General features: G+C 36.4%; 1 protein-coding gene across 15 annotated transcripts in view; it reads right to left on the bottom strand.

The window, feature by feature from the left end:
• LOC117333679 (RIMS-binding protein 2-like) overlaps positions 1-15,997 on the bottom strand; it is a 323,862-nt gene that overhangs the window by 204,454 nt on the left and 103,411 nt on the right. For all 15 annotated transcript variants that reach the window (XM_033893100.1, XM_033893088.1, XM_033893095.1 and 12 more), the window contains 4 exons: positions 13,234-13,353; positions 12,747-12,878; positions 11,278-11,466; positions 7,620-7,727 (listed from right to left, as the gene is read on the bottom strand). In XM_033893100.1, coding sequence (XP_033748991.1) covers positions 7,620-7,727; positions 11,278-11,466; positions 12,747-12,878; positions 13,234-13,353 — 549 coding nt within the window. The remainder of the gene's footprint in view (positions 1-7,619; positions 7,728-11,277; positions 11,467-12,746; positions 12,879-13,233; positions 13,354-15,997) is intronic.

Raw genomic sequence — 15,997 nt, 5'->3', positions numbered from 1 at the left:
GAGGGTCTATAACAGATACAGGGATGATCTGTGGAGGTCTATAACAGATACAGGGATGATCTGTGAGGGTCTATAACAGATACAGGGATGATCTGTGGAGGTCTATAACAGATACAGGGATGATCTGTGGAGGTCTATAACAGATACAGGGATGATCTGTGAGGGTCTATAACAGATACAGGGATGATCTGTGGAGGTCTATAACAGATACAGGGATGATCTGTGGAGGTCTATAACAGATACAGGGATGATCTGTGGAGGTCTATAACAGATACAGGGATGATCTGTGGAGGTCTATAACAGATACAGGGATGATCTGTGGGGGTCTATAACAGATACAGGGATGATCTGTGAGGGTCTATAACAGATACAGGGATGATCTGTGGAGGTCTATAACAGATACAGGGATGATCTGTGGAGGTCTATAACAGATACAGGGATGATCTGTGGAGGTCTATAACAGATACAGGGATGATCTGTGGAGGTCTATAACAGATACAGGGATGATCTGTGGAGGTCTATAACAGATACAGGGATGATCTGTGGGGGTCTATAACAGATACAGGGATGATCTGTGGGGGTCTATAACAGATACAGGGATGATCTGTGGAGGTCTATAACAGATACAGGGATGATCTGTGGAGGTCTATAACAGATACAGGGATGATCTGTGGAGGTCTATAACAGATACAGGGATGATCTGTGGGGTCTATAACAGATACAGGGATGATCTGTGGAGGTCTATAACAGATACAAGATTGTGTAGTTTACAGATAAAACTGTAATATATGCAAATTGCGTAGCTGAATTCCTGACAAAGTTCATGTCATTGACTATCACATACCATGGATACAGACTCTTGTCATCACTTATTTGATTACGAATTCTTCACAGCAGACAATAGGGGAGCTAGGAGTCTCCATAATTCCATTACAACCATAACATTGACAAATTTAGATTCGTGACTGAACCCCAACATTGATACTTCTTCCTTCATCCCTGCTCCAAAACAATTCAATTGTTATGATTTTACATCTCTGGAATGTGCTTGGTAGAGCCTTGTGCCTCCAGTTTCTGCTTTTCCTTCTTGAACAAGACAAACATGAGTGTCCTGTGATTTATACTAAGATTGGGTCAATACTTACCCAATGTCACTAGGAACCAGCGGGGCAGACAAGCTTAATCTGCATTGATTAATGTATACCAATCATACAATGTATCAGTGTCCTCTGTCTACCCGCAGGAACCAGTCAAATATAAAACAAATTAAAGTGTAGTACACCACATGTGGTGGTGATCATACAATACTGTACAGCATACTGTACACCACATGTGGTGGTGATCATACAATACTGTACACCACATGTGGTGGTGATCATACAATACTGTACACCACATGTGGTGGTGGTCATACAATACTGTACACCACATGTGGTGGTGATCATACAATACTGTACACCACATGTGGTGGTGGTCATACAATACTGTACACCACATGTGGTGGTGATCATACAATACTGTACACCACATGTGGTGGTGATCATACAATACTGTACATCATACTGTACACCACATGTGGGTGATCATACAATACTGTACACCACATGTGGTGATCATACAATACTGTACACCACATGTGGTGGTGATCATACAATACTGTACACCACATGTGGTGGTGGTCATACAATACTGTACACCACAAGTGGTGGTGATCATACAATACTGTACACCACATGTGGTGGTGATCATAAAACACTGTACACCACATGTGGTGGTGATCATACAATAATGTACACCACATGTGGTGGTGGTCATACAATAATGTACACCACATGTGGTGGTGATCATACAATACTGTACACCACATGTGGTGGTGTTCATACAATACTGTACACCACATGTGGTGGTGATCATACAATACTGTACACCACATGTGGTGGTGATCATAAAACACTGTACACCACAGTGTACACACAGTAGTCCTTAGTTTACCTTAGTACTGCCTGGTTTATCAATGGGGTTATTATATGTACGACTCTATCAAACCATGTGACGTTCTGTGACTCGGAGCCGCTCTGGATCGAGATCAATGGGGTTACGACTATCAAACCATGTGATGTTCTGTTACTCGGAGACGCCCTGGATCGAGATCAATGGGGTTACGACTATATCAAACCATGTGATGTTCTGTTACTCGGAGACGCCCTGGATCGAGATCAGTGGGGTTACGACTATATCAAACCATGTGATGTTCTGTTACTCGGAGACGCCCTGGATCGAGATCAATGGGGTTACGACTATATCAAACCATGTGATGTTCTGTGACTCAGAGATGCCCTGGATTGAGATCAATGGGGTTACGACTATATCAAACCATGTGATGTTCTGTTACTCGGAGACGCCCTGGATCGAGATCAATGGGGTTACGACTATATCAAACCATGTGATGTTCTGTTACTCGGAGACGCCCTGGATCGAGATCAATGGGGTTACGACTATATCAAACCATGTGATGTTCTGTTACTCGGAGATGCCCTGGATCGAGATCAATGGGGTTACGACTATATTAAACCATGTGATGTTCTGTGACTCGGAGATGCCCTGGATCGAGATCAATGGGGTTACGACTATATCAAACCATGTGATGTTCTGTGACTCGGAGCCGCTCTGGATCGAGATCAATGGGGTTACGACTTTTTCAAACCATGTGATGTTCTGTGACTCGGAGCCGCTCTGGATCGAGATCAATGGGGTTACGACTCTTTCAAACCATGTGATGTTCTGTGACAGTCTATGGTGCTTTGATATATCAGTCTTGGCGACCAGTTTGGGACTCAACCAAACAACACGATATCTTACAGTGTCTCTTTAAATATTTATATAAATCGTATGTCAAATTCGCTCTCGTTATTCTTCCTTGATCAATACACACTAAATATAGAACAAGCAATGTCATTTTTTTAATCCATCTGAAAATGCTATCAAACTACAATCTCAAGTAGAATAAGAACAGATAGCGTTTATGAATTCCGATGACGACCCTCCCTGAATCTGTGCAGTCATCTGAACACACACACCAACAGTCAGGAACATTGGTGATATATATTGATCAGGACACTTCCCTGGTACATGAATGTTATAAAGCCTCTCCACCTCCATACATTTCTCTACTGACCATCACTAGTTTTATATAAGTTTGAGCAAGTTAAACACTTAAAACTGACATGAAATATGACTATTTTTTTAATAAAAGTGCATGTTCATCATTGCTGAATCTTTATTCAAAATTGACAGAAATATGTAAATAATCAGTAAAACAATGCATCATTCACACCGCTACATTAGGATGCATAAAGGGCCTGTATGACCCCAACCTGCTTTCATGTGTATCTGAACTTTAGATTAAACATGAAAATGTTTATGATGATGATAAAGCAAATTGTTGACAATTTTTCACTTTTCAATGACCCAGACAACATAGCCAGCAACTTGGACATCAATATCTAGTAACTTTTCAATGACCCAGACAACATAGCCAGCAACTTGGACATCGATATCTAGTAACTTTTCAATGACCCAGACAACATAGCCAGCAACTTGGACATCAATATCTAGTAACTTTTCAATGACCCAGACAACATAGCCAGCAACTTGGACATCGATATCTAGTAACTTTTCAATGACCCAGACAACATAGCCAGCAACTTGGACATCTATATCTAGTAACTTTTCAATGACCCAGACAACATAACCAGCAACTTTGGACATCGATATCTAGTAACTTTTCAATGACCCAGACAACATAGCCAGCAACTTGGACATCAATATCTAGTAACTTTTCAATGACCCAGACAACATAGCCAGCAACTTGGACATCAATATCTAGTAACTTTTCAATGACCCAGACAACATAGCCAGCAACTTGGACATCTATATCTAGTAACTTTCCAATGACCCAGACAACATAGCCAGCAACTTGGACATCAATATCTAGTAACTTTTCAATGACCCAGACAACATAACCAGCAACTTGGACATCAATATTTAGTAACTTTCCAATGACCCAGACAACATAACCAGCAACTTGGACATCAATATCTAGTAACTTTTCAATGACCCAGACAACATAGCCAGCAACTTGGACATCAATATCTAGTAACTTTCCAATGACCCAGACAACATAACCAGCAACTTGGACATCAATATCTAGTAACTTTTCAATGACCCAGACAACATAGCCAGCAACTTGGACATCAATATCTAGTAGCTTTTCAATGACCCAGACAACATAACCAGCCACTTGGACATCTATATCTAGTTTCATCCAATCTGAAGAAGGGATTCCAATTGTCATAAATAGAGACTTCAAAACTGCCCAAAAAATAATAATCTGTGAATGGTCAGGATTATTTTGTTGGGCAAAAACAAGATTTCTAAGGAATGACAGCCAGAGGTATCACTACACGTGTCAATATCCTTGGAATGGCGGTGGCACTGTGAAGTGAGGGAACTTCAAGAATTGGTTTAAAAGTCTCACTCCAAAAGAAAGACCTATAAGATACCAACCAGCAAATATCAAGACATTCCAAAATAGCAAGCCTAATGCGGAGTGCTGTGTGTGTGTCAGGGCTGATAAATGGCAAGAAAATGTCAAGCAACGGTTCATTTGTATCAGTTTCCACCAGCAGTCCAAAATAACCCGTTCCTGGGCTGACACTTACAACATATGGTTTTACAGCTACAACATGTGATGACATTTTGTTTCTGAAGGTTTTGTTTCATTTTTATCTCAGCCAGTCTGACAACACAACCTTAAATAACCAACAATATAGACTGGCTGTTAACAGATCTGTCTCTGTATAACTAACAATATAGACTGGCTGTTAACAGATCTGTCTCTGTATAACTAACAATATAGACTGGCTGTTAACAGATCTGTCTCTGTATAACTAACAATATAGACTGGCTGTTAACAGATCTGTCTCTGTATAACCAACAATATAGACTGGCTGTTAACAGATCTGTCTCTGTATAACTAACAATATAGACTGGCTGTTAACATATCTGTCTCTGTATAACTAACAATATAGACTGGCTGTTAACAGATCTCCATATAACTAACAATATAGACTGGCTGTTAACAGATCTGTCTCTGTATAACTAACAATATAGACTGGCTGTTAACAGATCTGTCTCTGTATAACTAACAATATAGACTGGCTGTTAACAGATCTGTCTCTGTATAACTAACAATATAGACTGGCTGTTAACAGATCTGTCTCTGTATAACCAACAATATAGACTGGCTGTTAACAGATCTGTCTCTGTATAACCAACTATATAGACTGGCTGTTAACAGATCTGTCTCTGTATAACCAACAATATAGACTGGCTGTTAACAGATCTGTCTCTGTATAACTAACAATATAGACTGGCTGTTAACAGATCTGTCTCTGTATAACCAACTATATAGACTGGCTGTTAACAGATCTGTCTCTGTATAACCAACAATATAGACTGGCTGTTAACAGATATGTCTCTGTATAACTAACAATATAGACTGGCTGTTAACAGATCTGTCTCTGTATAACCAACAATATAGACTGGCTGTTAACAGATCTGTCTCTGTATAACTAACAATATAGACTGGCTGTTAACAGATCTGTCTCTGTATAACTAACAATATAGACTGGCTGTTAACAGATCTGTCTCTGTATAACTAACAATATAGACTGGCTGTTAACAGATCTGTCTCTGTATAACTATTAATACAGACTGGCTGTTAACAGATATGTCTCTGTATAACCAACAATATAGACTGGCTGTTAACAGATCTGTCTCTGTATAACTAACATATAGACCGGCTGTTAACAGATCTCCCTATAACCATAGCCTGATTTCTATAACTAGCCTGAATCCTATAACTAGCCTGACTCCTATAACTAGCCTGGCCCCTATAACTTGCCTGACTCCTATAACTTGCCTGACCCCTATAACTAGCCTGACCCCTATAACTAGCCTGACTCCTATAACAAGCCTGACCCCTATAACTAGCCTGACCCCTATAACTAGCCTGACTCCTATAACAAGCCTGACTCCTATAACTAGCCCGACTCCTATAACTAGCCTGACTCCTATAACAAGCCTGACTCCTATAACTAGCCTGACTCCTATAACTAGCCTGACTCCTATAACTAGCCTGACCCCTATAACTAGCCTGACTCCTATAACTAGCCTGACTCCTATAACTAGCCTGACTCCTATAACTTGCCCGACTCCTATAACTAGCCTGACCCCTATAACTAGCCTGACTCCTATAACTAGCCTGACTCCTATAACTAACCTGACCCCTATAACTTGCCTGACTCCTATAACTAGCCTGACCCCTATAACTAGCCTGGCCCCTATAACTAGCCTGACCCCTATAACTAGCCTGACCCCTATAACTAGCCTGACCCCTATAACTACCCTGACCCCTATAACTAGCCTGACCCCTATAACTTGCCTGACCCCTATAACTAGCCTGACCCCTATAACTTGCCTGACTCCTATAACTAGCCTGACCCCTATAACTAGCCTGGCCCCTATAACTAGCCTGACCCCTATAACTTGCCTGACCCCTATAACTAGCCTGGCCCCTATAACTTGCCTGACTCCTATAACTTGCCTAACACCTATAACTAGCCTGACCCCTATAACTAGCCTGACCCCTATAACTTGCATGACCCCTATAACTAGCCTGACTCCTATAACTTGCCTGACCCCTATAACTAGCCTGACCCCTATAACTAGCCTGACTCCTATAACTAGCCTGACCCCTATAACTAGCCTGACCCCTATAACTAGCCTGACCCCTATAACTAGCCTGACCCCTATAACTAGCCTGACCCCTATAACTAGCCTGGCCCCTATAACTTGCCTGATTCATAATGTTAACTTGTCTTCCTGTCTACCCAATTATACCAGAATCCATCTATTGACACAGATCCATGATGTTTCACAACCCAATTATACCAGAATCCATCTATTGACACAGATCCATGATGTTTCACAACCCAATTATACCAGAATCCATCTATTGACACAGATCCATGATGTTTCACAACCCAATTATACCAGAATCCATCTATTGACACAGATCCATGATGTTTCACAACCCAATTATACCAGAATCCATCTATTGACACAGATCCATGATGTTTCACAACCCAATTATACCAGAATCCATCTATTGACACAGATCCATGATGTTTCACAACCCAATTATACCAGAATCCATCTATTGACACAGATCCATGTTTCACAACCCAATTATACCAGAATCCATCTATTGACACAGATCCATGATGTTTCACAACCCAATTATACCAGAATCCATCTATTGACACAGATCCATGATGTTTCACAACCCAATTATACCAGAATCCATCTATTGACACCTGTAACAAACTGAAGGCAATTTAATCACAAAATTTACAATTTCATCTCCTATTTCTAGATTTCAATCCTGAACTCTTTTTCAGGAATAGATAAATGTGTTAACACCCTTGTATTGAGTAATATGACATTTTTGGTGGAGTTTTGTTTCTGCACACGTAGAAACTTTGACATAAACTTACCGCCGGAGGTTTGGACTTGGCTAGTTGTTTCTCCAGCTGAAGTCGTTCTTTAGCAGCCTGCTTTATAATGCTGACAAGTTCTTCTTTTTCTTCATACATCTGTGAGTTCTACAACGTATGAAAAGGACATTCTCATTAATTCTACCATATACTACACATTTTCCTGACTTGAGAATCTGATACATATTGGTAAATTTATATTCTGTGGTGTCCATGACAATATCTACACTGTTATATCTCTATCAAGAGCATCCCTCGGCTTTCAATTCCTATTTAATGTATGAATTAGATTAACAGAACTGTGAGTTCAGATTGCAGAGGCATATATAGTGTAACTGATTCAGGGATACAATGTTAGTTACATGACCTTGTAACGACCTTAATAAATACTTCCTAGATTTACACTATACCTTACAGAAATTAATGTAACGACCTTGATAAATACTTCCTAGATTTACACTATACCTTACAGAAATTAATGTAACGACCTTGATAAATACTTCCTAGATTTACACTATACCTTACAGAAATTAATGTAACGACCTTGATAAATACTTCCTAGATTTACACTATACCTTACAGAAATTAATGTTACGACCTTGATAAATACTTCCTAGATTTACACTATACCTTACAGAAATTAATGTAACGACCTTAATAAATACTACCTAGTTTACACTATACCTTACAGAAATTAATGTAACGACCTTGATAAATACTTCCTAGATTTACACTATACCTTACAGAAATTAATGTAACGACCTTGATAAATACTTCCTAGATTTACACTATACCTTACAGAAATTAATGTAACGACCTTGATAAATACTTCCTAGATTTACACTATACCTTACAGAAATTAATGTTACGACCTTGATAAATACTTCCTAGATTTACACTATACCTTACAGAAATTAATGTAACAACCTTAATAAATACTACCGAGATTCACACTATACCTTACAGAAATTAATGTAACGACCTTGATAAATACTTCCTAGATTTACACTATACCTTACAGAAATTAATGTAACGACCTTGATAAATACTTCCTAGATTTACACTATACCTTACAGAAATTAATGTTATGACCTTGATAAATACTTCCTAGATTTACACTATACCTTACAGAAATTAATGTAACGACCTTAATAAATACTACCGAGATTCACACTATACCTTACAGAAATTAATGTAACGACCTTGATAAATACTTCCTAGATTTACACTTTACCTTACAGAAATTAATGTAACGACCTTAATAAATACTACCTAGATTTACACTATACCTTACAGAAATTAATATAACGACCTTGATAAATACTTCCTAGATTTACACTTTACCTTACAGAAATTAATGTAACGACCTTGATAAATACTACCTAGATTTACACTATACCTTACAGAAATTAATGTAACGACCTTAATAAATACTTTCTAGATTTACACTATACCTTACAGAAATTAATGTAACGACCTTAATAAATACTACCTAGATTTACACTATACCGTACAGAAATTAATGTAACGACCTTAATAAATACTACCTAGATTTACACTATACCTTACAGAAATTAATGTAACGACCTTAATAAATACTACCTAGATTTACACTATACCTTACAGAAATTAATGTAACAACCTTGATAAATACTACCTAGATTTACACTATACCTTACAGAAATTAATGTAACGATCGACCTTAATAAATACTTCCTAGATTTACACTATACCTTACAGAAATTAATGTAACGACCTTAATAAATACTTCCTAGATTTACACTATACCTTACAGAAATTAATGTAACGACCTTAATAAATAATACCTAGATTTACACTATACCTTACAGAAATTAATGTAACGACCTTAATAAATACTTCCTAGATTTACACTATACCGTACAGAAATTAATGTAACAACCTTAATAAATACTACTTAGATTTACACTATACCGTACAGAAATTAATGTAACGACCTTAATAAATACTGCCTAGATTTACACTATACCTTACAGAAATTAATGTAACGACCTTAATAAATACTTCCTAGATTTACACTATACCTTACAGAAATTAATGTAACGACCTTAATAAATACTACCTAGATTTACACTATACCGTACAGAAATTAATGTAACGACCTTAATAAATACTTCCTAGATTTACACTATACCTTACAGAAATTAATGTAACGACCTTAATAAATACTTCCTAGATTTACACTATACCTTACAGAAATTAATGTAACGACCTTAATAAATACTACCTAGATTTACACTATACCTTACAGAAATTAATGTAACGACCTCAATAAATACTACCTAGATTTACACTATACCTTACAGAAATTAATGTAACGACCTTAATAAATACTACCTAGTTTTACACTATACCTTACAGAAATTAATGTAACGACCTTAATAAATACTACCTAGATTTACACTATACCGTACAGAAATTAATGTAACGACCTTAATAAATACTTCCTAGATTTACACTATACCTTACAGAAATTAATGTAACGACCTTAATAAATACTACCTAGATTTACACTATACCGTACAGAAATTAATGTAACGACCTTGATAAATACTTCCTAGATTTACACTATACCGTACAGAAATTAATGTAACGACCTTGATAAATACTTCCTAGATTTACACTATACCTTACAGAAATTAATGTAACGACCTTAATAAATACTACCTAGATTTACACTATACCGTACAGAAATTAATGTTACGACCTTAATAAATACTTCCTAGATTTACACTATACCTTACAGAAATTAATGTAACGCCCTTAATAAATACTACCTAGATTTACACTATACCGTACAGAAATTAATGTAACAACCTTAATAAATACTACCTAGATTTACACTATACCTTACAGAAATTAATGTAAGGAACTTAATAAATACTTCCTAGATTTACACTATACCTTACAGAAATTAATGTAACGACCTTGATAAATACTACCTAGATTTACACTATACCTTACAGAAATTAATGTAACGACCTTAATAAATACTTCCTAGATTTACACTATACCTTACAGAAATTAATGTAACGACCTTAATAAATACTACCTAGATTTACACTATACCTTACAGAAATTAATGTAACGACCTTGATAAATACTACCTAGATTTACACTATACCTTACAGAAATTAATGTAACGACCTTAATAAATACTTTCTAGATTTACACTATACCTTACAGAAATTAATGTAACGACCTTAATAAATACTACCTAGATTTACACTATACCTTACAGAAATTAATGTAACGACCTCAATAAATACTTCCTAGATTTACACTATACCTTACAGAAATTAATGTAACGACCTTAATAAATACTACCTAGATTTACACTATACCGTACAGAAATTAATGTAACGACCTTGATAAATACTACCTACATTTACACTATACCTTACAGAAATTAATGTAACGACCTTGATAAATACTTCCTAGATTTACACTTTACCTTACAGAAATTAATGTAACGACCTTAATAAATACTACTTAGATTTACACTATACCGTACAGAAATTAACACATGCCAATTAAGACTTTTGTTTAATTGACTTTTTACGATTTTGATGATTTCTTGAATTTTTTAATCTAAGTGGCAACAAAGTATGAAATCTACCTCAGGTCCAAGAATATCAGTATTACTGAGGGCGTCTGCGAGTTCCTGACACTTCTTGCGTAGGTCCTCAATCTCACGATCTTTAGACAACATAGCCTTGGCATGCTCGGCCAGGTCCTTAGCTCGCTGTCGGGCAAACATCTTCTTCAGGTACTCCGAATCATGCTGACCAGATTCATCACGGATTTTCTGGAAGATTATTTTTCAATAATGTGAATACACCATGTATATAATTACTTTTCTTGATTTAATGTTCTGTGAGGAAAAAGAAATGATCACGATTTGATGTACTGTGGAGAATAATTAATGGTCGTGATTTAATGTACTGTGGGGAATAATTAATGATCACGATTTGATGTACTGTGGAGAATAATTAATGATCACGATTTGATGTACTGTGGAGAATAATTAATGATCACGATTTGATGTACTGTGGAGAATAATTAATGATCACGTTTTGATGTACTGTGGAGAATAATTAATGATCACGATTTGATGTACTGTGGAGAATAATTAATGGTCACGATTTGATGTACTGTGGTAAATAATTGAGGATCACAATTTGATGTACTGTGGAGAATAATTAATGATCTCAATTGTATGTACTATGTACCTAGACACTTAAATATTTTTTGTTATTTGATGCATTAGACAACTGTATAGACAGGCCTGATCAATGACTTTATAACATCAGTCTGGTTTGTATAACTACACAGTCAAATATCAATGGAGTTTACTTAAATTTCTTTATTGATCAATTACAACAGTTCATGTATAAGAGATCCATCATCAGTTAAGGAACCATAGTGTACATTTTATACACCTTATCAGGTGTATGTACCAGCTCAATTCTCAACATAGGGGAGATAACTTTTCTATACTTATACCAAAGTCTCGGGGACCACAATATAGAAATCTAATTACTGAAAAACAGAAAAGGCCTACACCTGATTATAGGACATCAGTGTTTTTAGTTATATCAGTTTATCTGGTCCTGTAGAATCAAATATAAACAAGGGAGGGACACACCTGATTATAGGACATCAGTGTTTTTAGTTATATCATTTCCTCTGGTCCTGTAGAATCCCCTATAAACAAGGGAGGGACACACCTGTTTATAGGACATCAGTGTTTTTAGTTATATCATTTCCTCTGGTCCTGTAGAATCCAGTATAAACAAGGGAGGGACACACCTGGTTATAGGACATCAGTGTTTTTAGTTATATCATTTCCTCTGGTCCTGTAGAATCCAGTATAAACAAGGGAGGGACACACCTGATTATAGGACATCAGTGTTTTTAGTTATATCATTTCCTCTGGTCCTGTAGAATCCAGTATAAACAAGGGAGGGACACACCTGATTATAGGACATCAGTGTTTTTAGTTATATCATTTCCTCTGGTCCTGTAGAATCCAATATAAACAAGGGAGGGACACACCTGATTATAGGACATCAGTGTTTTTCTTACCTTCATGTTTTCCTGTTGGAGATGTTTAGCTTTCTCTTCTAACCGGCGGGCGATGGCTGCGAGTTCTGCATTCCTTTTCTTCAAGGCTTTAATCTTTTCCTCCAGAGGGCGCTGATCATCTTGTTTCTTCTTCTATTTAATGATAAAGTGAATAATTTTAAATGTCTCAAAAAAAAAGAATTTTCCATGCGGTATAATGTTTTGTTTTTTTTTTCAAATATTAGAATATTTTATCAATATATCTTCATAGTAGAGGACAAGGTTTATTTAAATAAATAAGCTGTGCTTCTCTGCTAACTGTGACTTGAGCTGAATTTTTAACCCAAGTTTTAACCTCTACATACCTCTAACATTTTGCTACATAAATCAGGTATGTCTGTGTTTCTTTTTCAATAACTTTCCATATGATTCCTTAATTAATTTGGAGATGTTAGACAAACATCACTATCACTGTAAGACAATGAATCAGTCTGCAGGCTATACAAACCAGAAGATCGTTTTCTGTCTTGAGTAGGGCTATCTTGCGTTCGAGGCGCTGAGTTTGTGTTTGGAGTTCGGAGACTTTCCGCTGCAGTTGTTTGTCTTTGTCCTCAGATAAACGACGATTCTGGAATAATATAAATATAAATAAATAAAATTTTCTGATTTTTAACCAATCTAATCTTCCTGAAACTGGTATATAAAGTTGTGTCAATAAGCTGAATGTACTCCACTCATGTTTTGTTTTACAAACTGAAAAGGCAAAATGTACATACTGACTGAAATTCAATTTTTTTCTTTTTTCTGATTAGATACACAAATCTTCATTTTAATTGTTTTTATCTCAGGTAAGTGAGTGTGATCCCCGTATACTGGTCCCTATACATGTAGTTACAATGGTCGATTGTTGATTAAACCATAATAAACACTTAAATTAGATGTAAAACTTCAAACTCGTCAATACAAATCAAAATATAGAAAACTATCTGTTTGTTCTGTTCAAAAAATCATAAATGGTGAGGAATCAAATTTTTTTCTACAAAATAAGAAACAAAACTTGATAAGGATGTGTATTTTGTAGGTATATAATTATATATATGATTTAAATCAGGATTCTATGTAAAGAGAACTGGGCATATTACTGTTTAAGGGGACACAACTCCTCCATGTCTAGACAATCATCAGATCACATACTGGTACCAAATTAATTTACAGGTGTAAATTATCTAGTTTTATACTCGTTCCAATTTACAGGTGTCATCAATTATCTATACTGTATTATAAATGGCAATTTACCCTTGATGAGTTGCCTGTCAGGTAAGGTTTTGTTTTAAAATCAACAATATAAACATTTGAGTAACGAAGCCCCCAGTTGTTGCTATTTTTATAAAGCGGTCAAGCATACACTACCTGTGTATTACCCTTATGTGTACAACTTAATACCATTTCAGCCCAGAGCAGTTCAAGCAAAACATTTAATTTACTACACTTTAAAAACCTCTGGCATATATCTAGAGTAGTAAACAAAGTCTGGCTGTATAAAGAAACTTATAGTAGTTTGTATAATTATATTCTTTAAATCATATCATGTTTTTCTTTCAAAATAAGAATTATTTAACTCTCACACATAGGAACACAGATATTATCAAAGTATTGCATATTCCAAATATATGTGATACCTTAAAGGAATAAACCATTTTATTCTTTTAAAAAAGAAACTGTCTGAGACAGGATTTTCAAAGGAAGTTGAAATTATAAACATTCAAATAATCATTTTTTCCAAAATTATGCTGTTCTTAAAAAGCCAAAAATGTAAGAGAAAAAAAGGGAAAAAAGGTTGTCACATCCTACATGTATGAGGGGAAAACTTCACATCCAAAATACAGAAGTGCTTTTCTCAGTGACCTTTTCCTTTGAGGAAATGACATTTACTGTCACCAAACAAATATGCACCTGCATCTCTAACTCAGTGACAACGAGAAGGTCGAGCATCCTTAAAGCATTAAAACAAAGTATTAGTCAGCAGGTGTGTGGACCATTCATCAATCCATGTAGTACAGAGGTCACACAGTCAATTCAGATGATCCTATCAATCCCATTAAAAAGGCAAGCTTTTTTTTTTTGCCTCATAATAAAGATAATTCTCCAAAATTAAACTTCAAACTAGCTGTCAAGTCATTATTTGTGAAACACACCTACTAGATCAAGTTCTAACAGCAATATCTGCTGTTAATTAAGTACTAGTTAAAGAGAACCTGTATATTATATCACAAAGGTAGCTAGATTGAGAAAATACCTATCCATAACACCAGTTACATGTACTGAGGTATGTAGACTGAGTACAGGGAATCCCTAACGACCTGTTTATAACACCAGTTACCTGTACTGAGGTATGTAGACTATATATATAACACCAGTTACCTGTACTGAGGTATGTAGACTGAGTACAGGGAATCCCTAACGACCTGTCTATAACACCAGTTACCTGTACTGAGGTATGTAGACTATGTACAGGGAATCCCTAACGACCTGTCTATAACACCAGTTACCTGTACTGAGGTATGTAGACTGAGTACAGGGAATCCCTAACGACCTGTCTATAACACCAGTTACCTGTACTGAGGTATGTAGACTGAGTACAGGGAATCCCTAACGACCTGTCTATAACACTAGTTACCTGTACTGAGGTATGTAGACTATGTACAGGGAATCCCTAACGACCTGTCTATAACACTAGTTACCTGTACTGAGGTATGTAGACTATGTACCGGGAATCCCTAACGACCAGTCTATAACACCAGTTACCTGTACTGAGGTAGGTAGACTGAGTACAGGGAATCCCTAACGACCTGTCTATAACACCAGTTACCTGTACTGAGGTATGTAGACTATATATATAACACCAGTTACCTGTACTGAGGTATGTAGACTGAGTACAGGGAATCCCTAACGACCTGTCTATAACACCAGTTACCTGTACTGAGGTATGTAGACTGAGTACAGGGAATCCCTAACGACCTGTCTATAACACCGGTTACCTGTACTGAGGTATGTAGACTATGTATAGGGAATCCCTAACGACCTGTCTATAACACTAGTTACCTGTACTGAGGTATGTAGACTATGTACCGGGAATCCCTAACGACCAGTCTATAACACTAGTTACCTGTACTGAGGTATATAGACTATGTACAGGGAATCCCTAACGACCTGTCTATAACACTAGTTACCTGTACTGAGGTATATAGACTATGTACAGGGAATCCCTAACG

This window comes from Pecten maximus, chromosome 8 (genome assembly GCF_902652985.1).
Source record: "Pecten maximus chromosome 8, xPecMax1.1, whole genome shotgun sequence".
Taxonomy (NCBI): Eukaryota; Metazoa; Mollusca; class Bivalvia; order Pectinida; family Pectinidae; genus Pecten; species Pecten maximus.
This window is presented reverse-complemented; position numbering and strand designations above follow the sequence as displayed.